General features: G+C 44.1%; 1 protein-coding gene across 4 annotated transcripts in view; it reads left to right on the top strand.

The window, feature by feature from the left end:
• The first annotated feature begins 3,283 nt into the window (after positions 1-3,283).
• Positions 3,284-12,413, top strand: part of MAML1 (mastermind like transcriptional coactivator 1) — a 28,951-nt gene continuing 19,821 nt past the window's right edge. For 2 of the 4 annotated variants that reach the window (XM_037907017.2, XM_037907015.2), the window contains exon 1: positions 4,043-4,061. Coding sequence is in view for 2 of the 4 variants with exons in the window: in XM_007071521.4 (XP_007071583.2) it covers positions 3,687-4,061 (375 nt within the window). In the remaining 2 variants the exon portion in view is untranslated. Of the gene's footprint in view, positions 4,062-12,413 lie in introns of all 4 variants that reach the window. The other 2 variants (XM_007071521.4, XM_037907014.2) reach the window with 2 other exon arrangements.

Here is a 12,413-nt window from a genome sequence, read left to right as displayed (position 1 = left end):
CCCTCGCTGCCTCTACTGCTTGGAAGAGGGCCATGTTGCATCCAGGTGCAAGCTGTACCTGAAGGTTGACTCTCCACCTAAAGAAACATCTCACGGAAGTTGCCATGAGGCCCTGGATCCAGGCTGGGGAACCTTCCTGTACATCAGCCTGAGACAGTCGAGTGCCCCTGCTGCTACGGAATCAGAATCCAGGACCAGCAGTACCACCACTATGGATCCTGTGCTGGGGCCTAGTCAAGAGGCAAGGAAGCACGATCATAAGCATTCCTCCAAGACCAAGAAAGGAGACTCTCCTTCCACTTCCTCCAGTCATGGTGAGAGAGCACGTGCCAAGCCCCATAAGCATGAGAAGAGGTCCCACAGGAGAATTGATCTGTTGGTACCAGGGATGGAACTGCTGATGCCGACAGCATTAGCGCCCCATAAGACGACACCTTTCCACTGTGGGGAAGTCCACCACTTTGGCACCAGTACCAAGTATGGAGAGAGTGCCCTTAGCTCCTGGGAGACTGGGGAGGGCACCAGATCCCCAGGACGTGTTTGCGCTGGGAGACCTAACCTCTCCATGCCTGTCTAGACCTTCCACTTCTAGGAGATTGTACCTTCCCCTACAGACATGCCACACTTGCCTTTCATTCACCTCCTGCTCCAGCAATCCACATGCTTCCAATGGTGCCACCTACAGAACTTGTTTCAGAGTTCTCATCTTCAGATGAGTCAGATAAGGGGCATGGTCTGTCCATCACATACTGCCATCAGGACTGCTAAAGGAAGCAATCTACACCATGGCACTATATCCTCAGCTGCAGCTGCTTCAGAGCCATTGGTTTCCCACGCCATGGGGGTCATTCTCAGCACCCTCCGGATCAATCAAGCTGGCCCTATTGGGGACCGTGGCCACAATCCTCATCATCGGAACCCACATATTCGGCAAGGGAGAAATCTCCAGTTTCCCTGTTCTGCGTGCCTTCCAGCAGATGCTCAGAACCGGCGATAGAAGAATAGCTGCTCAGCCTGGTTCCGATGGTAACAACAGAGCAAGACAGAGGTTTCAGTCTTCCCCTCTGGATGTGGCACTTGCTTCGGTGTCCTCTTCGCTCCCTGGTGACTTCTGCCAGTTTCAGGATCTCTAAAGGAGGGTGGCAGGGGAGCTTTACATCCCACTGGAGGAGGTACAGGATATCCAACACCAGCTCCTGGACATCTTTTATTCATTGGCACTGGGTAAAGTTGAGCTACTCATCAACGACACTCTACTCGAGCTGCCCAGGACAGTTTGGCACACACCAGCTGTGTGTACACCTACTCCAAGTAATCATAGAAGAGGGTAAACTGGTGGTGAGGACTTCGCTGCATCCTCAGCTGATTGAAGTGGACACTGGGGCCATGGGTATAGCTTGTGGCAGGAATTGTGGCTCCACACCTCTGATTTCCACAGGGAGGTACAAAGTATTACCTGAGATCTGCCTTTCAACAAATCCCATCTTTTAACCAAAAAAGACTATTCCTTGCACACCCTCAAGGATTCCAGAGCTACAGTGGATTCCCTGGGTATTTACACACCTGCATGGAAGTTCCAGTTCTTCTACCCACCTACACAATGCTACAGGACGAAGCAGCTCTTCCATCAGAGGCCATATGAACTGCCACACAAGCATCAGAAAACTCACAGATCACACCCTCCGGGACCACCTTTGCATTCTTCCTCCTCCCAGGTGCAACTACCAGAGAACCAATATTTCTGAAAAACTCTGAGAGCAGTCAACCACAATGCCTACTGCATACAAGCACCCCACCCCTTTCCGGAGTCATCTGTATTCTTCTTTTCAGCTTGGAGTGCAATAACAGATGAGTGCTAAAAGTCATCCACCATGGCTATAAGATAGGTCAGCACACTACCTCATCCACAGCCCCCAATCCTGATCCCTCTCCTGGGATCAATCTCACAACAGCATCCTCACCCAAGAGGTATGCTCCTTGCTGTCTTGCTCCTCTCTGTAGTATGTCCCTCTGGAATATTGAGGAACTGAGTTCTATTCAGCTTACTTCCTGATAGGTCTCCATCTGCCCTTTTTCTTGGCTATCATGGACCTTTTTGTTTTCTCAATCTGTTCATCCTAAAGTTAAGATTGCTGCGAGTGTTACCATCTGAAATCATCCCCTCATTAGAAAAGGCATGTGCTTTACAGCTCTTGATATACAGGATGCCTGCTTTCACATAGACGTTCATCTGGCCCACAGACAGTTCCTCAGGTTTAGGGTCAGCTCACAACATTTCCAGTACAGAATTTTCCCCTTTGGACTCACCATCGCTCCCAGTGTGTTGTGGGAATACAATAATTCCATATCTCCACAACTGGCTTCTGGCAGAACAGTCCAGACAAGAAGCTCTGTTACTAGACTTCCTTTCTTCTGTAGGGGTCAGTATCAAAACCAAAAAGTCAATCTTAAAACCTACACAACGCCTACACTTTGTAAGGGCCACCATCAACTCGGTCATGCCTCGAGCCTACCTCCCATGACTGTGCGAGAACTCTAACTCTGCAAGAACTGATGACGTCAGTCAGGGCTAGGACTTACCTCTGCCTCCTGGGTCACATGGCCTTGTGCACATATACCTCACTGCCTTTGCTCGTCTTCACTTTCGCAACCTCAAGATGTGGCACCTGAGGGTTGACTTGCCAATTCATCATACTGTGGATTTCCGGCTCATAGCTCCTCTTCTCTCCTCCCCCCTCCCCATTTCCCCTGACCCATTTAATGCATACCAGTTTATTTTATATTCTAGTTTTTTTTTTAAACAGTCCTGTAGTACCAAGACAAATGCTTTATAAAAGTATGAGTATTACTATACCCCTATTCCCTCTTGTCAATCAAATTTATAGTCTCACAAGCTCTAGTTCCTTGTGCCAGGCTCTATTTCCTACAAACCCACTAATTCTATTCTTTAATTCTTCATTCATCAGGCCCCTTGCAGTGCGGGGGAGGGGATAACGCGCCCTCCTATCTTCCCCTCCTCTACTGGCTGGAGAAGGATGGTCTAACCTGTCAATCACACATAACCCCTCCCTTCACTTCTCCTCATTCGCTGTTTCCAAGCCGCCCCCGCCTCTTCCTCGATGCCTTTTAAACGCGGTTAGGGGCACTGCCTACAGGCGTCGTCATTAGGCCACATCCATTGCTCCCCGCTCCACCAATCCGGTGGGCTTGAGAAATTGTCCATCATCTCCAGCGACGCACTGACGTGCACGTGACGTCAGACACCACCCAGGAAGCTCCGCCTATTTATTCTGAACTCGGCTCTTAAGGGGAAAAGCAATTTCAAGATGGCGGCCGCGCAGCTAACAATGGGGAGTCGGGGGCTTGGGCCTGAGCGGGGCGGCCGCCGCGCCTGAGGGGAAGTGGAGCGGGCTCCGGGCGGGCAGGACTGAGGAGGCGGGGGCGGCAGCGGGCCGAAGGAGGAAGTGGGGTGCGGGGAACGGAGTCGGGCCGGGCCGGGCCCGAGAGAGAAGGAAGTGGGGGGTGGGCGAGGCCTGAGGGGAACCCGGGTGGGAGGGGGCGAGGCCTGAGGGCTGCTCGGGTAGGGTCCGAGGGGAGCCCCGGTCTCTCACCCGTCGGTGTCCTGGCCATGGTGGGGTCGGCGTGAGGAGCCGGTGAACGGCGGCGGCCCCCTCGGTCCCCGGCCCATGGTGCTGCCCCCCTGCCCCATGGCGGAGTTCGTGGTGCCGCGGCACAGCGCGGTGATGGAGCGGCTCCGCCGGCGCATAGAGCTGTGCCGGCGGCACCACAGCGCCTGCGAGTCCCGCTACCAGGCCGTGTCCCCAGAGCGCCTGGAGCTGGAGCGCCAGCAGACCTTCGCTTTGCACCAGCGCTGCCTGCAGGCCAAGGCCAAGCGGGCCGGGAAGCACCGCCAGCCTCCCCCGGCGCCGCCGCCGCCCGCCGCTCCTCCTCCTCCTCCTCCTGCTGGGGTTGCGGGCAACGCCGACAGGACCGGAGCCAACGGCCTCGACACTGATGCCGCGAGCAGCGAGCAGCACGGCCGCAGCAGTACCTTGATCGCGGTAAGGAGCAGCTCGTTCCCGAGCGGGCCCCGAGAGCGTGCCCAGCTGGCCCAGCTACTTCCCTGTCCAGGCTGGGAGAGGAGAGGAACCCTCCAACCTTTCTAGCGTTGGAATCGTGGCCTATGCTGGCAGGAGGTAGTCTTACATTGCTAGGTCCCTGTGCCAGTCCCTCCTGAAACTTAGTGGTTGGGTAGTCCTGCTTGACTGCCATCCTCCTGCATTGACAGCGCATGCAGAAGTGGCCAGCAACGGATATGGAAGGGACAGGAGTAACTTCCATTTAGAACAATCACAGGTGTTTTAGCAGCTTAGAATTGTGCTCCAGGTAGCCTGGCTATTTGTGGTTCTGGCAAATTGACTCTATAGTTGTCTCTGCAGGAGCAACCCGGGTAGTACTTGTTCTGTGGCTGTTTTCACAGTTGTATTGGAAGTGAACAAGAAGGGAGATCGAAGCTGTCAGGCACTGGTCAGCGGTTCTAGTTGGTTGATAAAGACGGTTCTTACTAACTAGACGTTTTCTGCTTTTCAAAATAGTGACATCCATTAATAGTACACCACACTGCAAAGAACTAAGTGAAGTGGTACTAAAAAGGCAGCTCATTATTTGCCACTTTTTCTGCTGGATTTGAGCTAATATTGGCCAATACAGTGATCCCACTCCACCCATTTAAAAATGGCTTGATTTTCAGAAGGATAGCCTCTCTCTTCTCACTAGCGCTACTGGTTGTGATGGTGTACTGTAAAATAATATTTAGGTGCATCAGTATAGGTGGTGGTTAATTTGTTCTGGGCTCTTTAAGGTGGTCAGTATGATGGGGCCACGGAGCAGGGAAATGCAGTGTAACAGAACAACTTCTAAAAAGTGACCCAGTGTCTTCATAAAAAAGTAAAGTTTCTAAACTGTACCCAAAGTCCATCATAAAACTGTTATCCTGAGCTCCTTTCAAGATGCCTCTTGGCATTAATTGGGCACCTTTCCAGTTATGTGCATATTTAATGTCACATTTTTATGCAAGATAAATGGCTTGGAGGAATATTCACCAGGACCCATTTATAGATGGTTGATTGAAGTCACAGCCAAAAGCAGTAGTCAGAAAGTTGTCTTTAACTTGCCTTTGGGATTTGGAAGTGAATTCTCCAAGGCTAAAATCTGGCGAGTTGGAAGTATCAGTGAGCTGTTTAATGCTTTTATTTATTTATTTTATTTATAACAAACAAACAAAACCTTTTGTGTTATGCAGGCCACGCTGAAGTTGTGGAATGCAGTGTAGTTTGTTTGGTTTCCTGAGCACTGATCAAATCTAGATAGAAAAAGAGGACCTGATTCACCATTTTTTTACACCTTGTATAATGACTTATCCAAGTGATAAAAGGATGTAAAATGCTATCAAATCAGGAATGTCTAGTCGCACCAATGGTAGCATTTTATGCTCATTGTGTACGGGAATATATGACTACAAAAGACGAGAAGAATCAGTCACAATGAATTAGCCTTTAGTATGACTATGATTACAAACTTGCATTTTTCATGGTTGTAGTGTGAACCACAAGTATCACTTGAGTGAATCGTTATTTTATCTCATAAGTGGTGGGGACACATGTCTTTCTGATGATTTCTTTGGATCTTTGTGTATACCTTGCCCCTTCTGAAGGAAAAAATCCTTATGATTGAGTCAAAAACTTCACACAATAGAAGAGGAGAAAAATCCTTGAAAGAAGGAACAATTTGTACTTTCTTAATGAGAATATCTATATCACTTCAGGGAGACTTCGCTTAGCAGGCTGGGTCTTGAATGAAGATTTTGTGGTGGAACCCAGGATTTAAATGCCTGTTTTGTTGATCATAAAATTAAGGCTTCTGCTTGCTTTGCATCTGGACTTTAAGGATTCACACTTGTGGCTCGTTCAGTTCATTAGATAATATAGATTAACACACTGAATCCACTTGCTTAGTACACTTCTTCATACCGAACCTCTGAAAAAATGTCTTGATTCACTGCTGACATTTGTTTTAAGTTGCTCTGTATGTGGATTTCATCTCATTAGCTTGCATTATAATGATGACTCTAAATTCCCCCAAAACAGTGTGGTTTTGAAGTGCACTGCGCATCTGGGGAAGCCCTTCTTGTACAGGAAGCTGCCTCCAACTGTTGATTTACACAACAGAGGAGGCCTTTAGTGTATGAATGACTGTTCCTTGTGCTGGCCTGTTGCTTCTTTCCTAGTATACATGACTGTAAGATAAGTTGCTGCTACTGCTTCATCTTGTTACTTGGTTATATAGTTGGATCACTTAGTAATTCAACTAAAACAATCCCTTTTTGTATGTTGCTTATTTCAGTTCTTTGGTGTAGTCTGTACTACTTTAACCCAGATCCTGATGTTTCACCACCAAATATCAAAACTGAGCATGCTGTGTGTGGGAGGGGGTGGAGTATTGTCTGGAATGTTCACTAAACCTTTGGTTTCACAATAAAATTATTTTGTGTTAAAATATCTTGGGCATGTTCCTTTCAAAATAATGTATGTTAAGCCATTAACCAGGTAATACACCAGCCAATGCAGCTGCTGAGCTACATGGAACTTTTTTGAAAGAGATCCATATAAAACATTTTCTAGAAGGCTTTGCTCTGTATAGTGCTATTTTCATTTAAAGCTAATGAAACGTTGATGTTGGTCTAAAAAAAAAAAAAAGCCACTCATAATAAAAACGCAGGTGAGCTGCCAAGCTGTATAGCATCTGATGACCTATAACGAAAGGACATTTCTGAACAGCTGTATTTATTTGCTTGTGAATTCCAAGATGCTGTGTGTACTCGACAGCAGTTCAGAATAGTAAAAGGGGAGCAATGGGAGCACCTTCATTTCTTTTTTGGTATTTTATGGGGTGGTGATCCCCACATGGGGCAAAGTTAGAAGTCAAGTGCTTTGTCTGATAGTTATTTCTTTGTCTGGTTTCAGGGTCTAAAACAATCTTGGGGCATAATCAGAAATGTGGGTCACTTTAATCCTTTGTTTGTTTGCCAGGATGAATATGCTGTGATACAGAAATACTTCTAGCTGAGGGTGTGTGCTACCTAAGCTTGTCCTCCAGTTTAAAAAAAAAAAAAAAAAAAAAAAAAAGGAAACCATGCTTAGTTTCCTCTTTTCCTTAATGTGAGGCTTTTTTAAGGTTTTAAAATTTCCTTTAAATAGAAACATCAGATTTCCATTCCATTTCATTAACTATTTTCTGCCTTATGAAGGCAAGTGTTAGTATTTGGATAACTGGGTATCCCTCATGCTAATCCTGTGTTTCAGAAACCTAGACATTATAGGTCATATAGCACACCTCCTCTTTTCCTAATTTCCAGTCTAGGACTGCTGCTTTCAGTTTCTTCCAGTGTTTTAAGGTAAACTTCCTTGTAAATGTCTATAGTCTGTGTGGTGGTGGTGGTGGGGTTTCTTCCATTTCCTTAGAAAGACTTTAAAGTAGACTTAAAATCTCACTGTTAGGAAGTTTCTTCCTGATATAGATTTGGGAAGAATTCAAAGATTTGGATTTTTATCTCTTATTTCATGTTGTGCTCTCCTAGCCAGGAGACCAACCTTTAAACAGACCTGCTTACACATTTCTTATGACTTGCTTTCATCAGCGAACAGCTGTTGTACAGGTGATTTACTTTTTCTAGTCTTGCCTCAAAACCTAGAATTGTATTTCTACCGTGGCCAGGAAAGCTCAGTTTGATTGTCTGTTATGGGAAAGATTCTTGTCAAATCTTAAAATCACACAATATAGTCTTTCGCAGCTGAGCAGTTAGTTGGGTGTGATATGAAGAGATGTTGTTACACTTAAAATGACCTCTCTGCTCTGTTTAGCCCCAGTGAAGTAAAGGTGTCCTAGATTAGAGCTCTGTGTGGGATTATTTTTTTAATCCCGCTCCTGTCCTGCCCTGCAGTACCCACTCCCACTTGCTCCTGCATTGTTTCTTGCATTTTTATCCCGCTCCCACCTGCAAAAACCTAGATTCTGCAAGAGGGACAGATTCCCCCATGCTACTACAAACAACAAGCCCCAGAATGGTCAGTTAATATATTGTGTATATATAAATAAATAGAATTCAGACACAAATTTTACCACTAAAAGAATAAAATAAATCTTGCTTAAACATGTTAAAAAAAAACAACAACTTTAACTCCTGTTACAATAGACATCAAATCTTTCTATGCCTTGTTTAAATTTAAATATTAAAACCTTTATTTTAAAAAAAGAAAAACTTGCTTTACATTGCTGAAATTCTGTTTATGACAAACCGAGAGATTGTGTTTTCCTGCAAATTACCACAGTGTATGCGGTATTTTTTTTTTCTGTTCACAACAAAGTGCATTTTACCTGCTCCTATGGCAGTGGGTCCTCCAAGACTTATGGGATCCAAGTCCCACTGCAGGGCTCTATTGCAGGTAAAAGATGAAGAGTTTTAAGCAAAAATAAGATTGACACAAAGTAAAATAAAGTGGGGGAAACTGTATCTGTGTCCTGACTTTCAGGTTTAGAGTAGTAGCAGAAAATAAATGAAGTATTGTCTGGGTTGGACTAGCAAGGGTTCCTACCAGTGTTTTTGACAGGCTGTGTGCACAAAAAATTGCTTCTGTGCAAATTTTTGTGTGCACGGTGTTTCGCCGTGTGCACGGAGTTTAGGATCTGTGCGCGCGCACACACACGCACAGTTTAGAGGGAACAGTGGTTCCTAGTGTTGCAGTTTGACTTATTTGAAAACTTTTGGGGGGGGCTGCATTAGCTGTGTGTATGGATGTCAGAAATGTGTGTTAATTATTTTTTTGGCCCCAAAATAGCAAAATATGACTAATTCTGCAATACTCTACTATAACAGTGTAGTGCTGTCTCACCATAATTACACCATTGCCATCGTCTGCTGACAAGTCTGATAGTTTGTTGCCAAACAACTCAAGCAGGTTTTTTGTCTGCTTTTTCTTGGCACAAGTTATTGCGGTGTGCTTAAAACACTTTTTTATTGGATTGCTAAGGCCTGCAGTGGTGTTTCCTAAACTGTAAAGAACTGGGAGTGATCAGTGCTGCTGAAGTTCAACTTAGGTGGAGAACCTAGCATTGCTGCTTAAAGCATAGAGGTTTTGATTCAGCAGAACAGTTCCTGTAGCAGAAGCTGCCTTTTGTGAATAATACAGGTGCTTACATTTTTATACATACACATCTGTAACTGTTCTTCACTACAGCATGCTGCCTCCCAAACACACATTTTTTGGAATGAAAGTAAAATTCAAATTAAAATTAGTCCAGTGTTGTGGTTCTCTGACAGCCTGGTGAGCATTCCAGGGTATGGGAACAGATTTGGTAATAAAATGCTTTCTTTGAAAGAAGCAGAACATAGTTACAAAAGCTGTTTATATTTCAGTCATCAAAGTGAGTAGAGAAATTCTTAATGTATGGTATTAACAAGAAAATCATTTTAAATACTCTGTATTTACTCCCAGACCATGACTTCTGATAATGCATCTATTTCCACCTCACGAGGTTACCTCTTGGGTAAGATTCAGCCATTGCCCAAGCAGACAGGGACTGTCTTTTATTATATGTTTGTACAGGACCTAGCACAATGAGACTCTGATCTCAGCTGGAGCTTGTAGGCACTACTAAAATAGTAATACTTCTAAAAATATTTGTCATCAGTTGCTCATAACCTTGGTTTGGCACAGGGAGATAAACATTTATTTCTTAGAGCATGCTTATTACTAATTTGTTGATTTGGGGCAAAACTACATTGTATTTTTTCTAGATCAGTACATTTTCTAGATCAGATTTTTTTCTAGATCTAGGATTGCTGACTATACACACATCAGATACACAAAATAAACACACAAAACCCACAAATTTGTATTAACCTTCAAGTTATAATACTCAATATTAGTATAACAAAGTACAGAATTTTCAAAAATAGGATTTGACTGTCCCTTTAATATCTAATGTAGTTAGGTAAAGAGACTGTCCCTACTATTTTGAAATTACTGTTAAATGTGAGAGCCACACTTTATTTCTAGTCTCCAATTTAATATTGTTGAAGTAAAGCTGATCTACATAAGGGATGCCAATTTGAAATCTAAACAGTTTCAAATAATGATTAAAAGTCAAGTACTACAGTGGGTTTCTGCTAATTTTTGTGACTTTTGCAATAACATTTTCCTGTTTTAAAAAACGCATTTTCCCTGTTGCTGTGACAGACATGGACAAACAGGAAACTGAGTATATATGGCAAATACTATCAAATGTGCGAGGTACACAAACTGAAGAAAGAGGAGTATTTTTCTTAAATCTTTTTGCTGAATAACCCGATGTGATACTTCCAACAATAGTACATAAAATTCGTTCAGCCAGAAGAGAATTTTTTTCTCCTCACCATAAGTGATGCTGTTCTAAAGATTTGATCTCTGCAGATGGATGTGTAACGGGTGGGTTTCCAACTCTTCCTACTTCTAGAGTCCTGAGGCCCTCCCAGTTGTCCTTATTTGATTTCTCCCATTAGTTTATGATCACCATTCCCCTGAAGGCACTATATACTAGTAGTCTACTTTTCTAGGAGGGCTTGATGAGCCTTGCTTCATTGAAGCTAAACTGATGGGTTAAAGGCTTGTCCATGCTTTTCCTGTTGGCTGTGAGGTTGCTGCAATGGTGCAAACTCCTAATGTAGATGCAGCACACCAATGTGTAAAGTGACGTGCTTGCAGTGGTACAAAAATGCCATTGTAGGTAAGGCCTAAGTCAATTTAAAGGGGGAGAGAAATCAGACTTAGAAATCCAACTCTGGTCTCATGTGAATGGGAAAACACTGGTTCATATTGTTTTATTGATTAAATCAGTGGTCCCTAAACTTTTCCTCTTGTGCACCCTCCTCCCCTCCCCCGACTAGCCAGTAATGGAATCCGTCCACAACCCCCCTCTGTTACAACACAGTTGGTTCAGCAAAGGTGATTGGGCTGAAGGTGGAGCTGGGGGAGGATAAGGAATGAGGGTAGAACTGACTTGAGGGTGGAACTGCGGCTGGGGCCAGAGCAGGGTGGCACTCCTTCCCCCACTCCCTTTGGGGGCTGTCCAGGCCCTGCTGCCTGTGTTGTCGTCCCCCCCTCCCCCCCCCATCCCCCCCAGAATTTTCCTCTGCACGTCCCCTAGGGAGGTGCGCCTCACAGTTTGGGGATCACTGGATTAAATGGATTGATTGTGCTATGAACAACTAGCAAGAGCAGCATGCCAAAAGGCCACTGCACTTAACATGATGACAATGGCCAACATACCTAAACAGTCTAAACGGCTTTTCTTACACACCAGCAAACAGTGTTTCTGTTCCTTTTGGGCTTTCATCATAATAGAACAGGATTTTCTTGCTTCAAGATCTTTGATTGGGCTGCTGATTGGTTCATGGAGTTTGTTGACTGACTCATAACTCTCAGCTGCCAGGATTTTGTGAACTGGCTGTAGTTGGAACTGCACCCAAGTAGTATAGGTCTTGTCACTGTACTTTGATTTGGCAAACACATCATTTTCTACTCGGCAGAATCCAAGACCTGATATGTGGAAAATTTTGTTTAGTCTTCCCTTCAGAAAGGAGATTACTCACCTTTGTCTTGTGGGGCATCTATAAGGCGACTATCCAACTTTATGAATTGGGAGGACTTTGGTTTCCATTACTACTTTTAACCTTCAAAGGCACAAATATTGACATACAGGAAAAAAAGGCTTTCGGCTGTTGGAAACTTTTGTAGTTATGTCTTGTCATTGGGGAAATCCATATATCCAAATGCACTCTTGGTTTCTTTAGAAGTAAAAAATAAACCAGCAAGAAGATGAAGTCAGTTAATAGCTTGTTATAAGCCCAAATCCAGTGTCTTGCTAACAGATCTCTCTCGGGCTTAAACTTTGTGCATTGATGCCAACAATAACAAATATGTAGGCAATTTTTTCTGCAGCATCTGTACAGGATGCTGTATACAGGCCCAGATGTCTTTAGAATGTCCTCTGACTTTGATAAGGGTAAGCAAGATGTTAAGTGTCTTGATGAATTCTTAAGAATTAACTTACCGCACATACACACTCTTAGTAATTTTATGAAAGGTAAGTTTTTGTTTTTAAACTTACTCCACTTTGGAGCAAAGATGCAAGTACAGCTTGAGGTGAGAAAGTGTTTTTTCTTGGACTGCCTCCATGATTGTTACTTTTTGTGGTCAGATATCTGAGTACTAACAAAATAATTTTAACACTAGTGTGCTTTCAAATGAATTGGAAGTTTCTAAAGTTTGAGGAGATACTATGAAAGATGTAAGGTATATGTTCTTAACATAAAAATT

The sequence above is a fragment of the Chelonia mydas genome, chromosome 8 (assembly GCF_015237465.2).
Source record: "Chelonia mydas isolate rCheMyd1 chromosome 8, rCheMyd1.pri.v2, whole genome shotgun sequence".
Classification (NCBI taxonomy): Eukaryota; Metazoa; Chordata; order Testudines; family Cheloniidae; genus Chelonia; species Chelonia mydas.
Note: the sequence above shows the minus strand (reverse complement) of the source record. Positions and strands in the feature narration are given on the sequence as shown.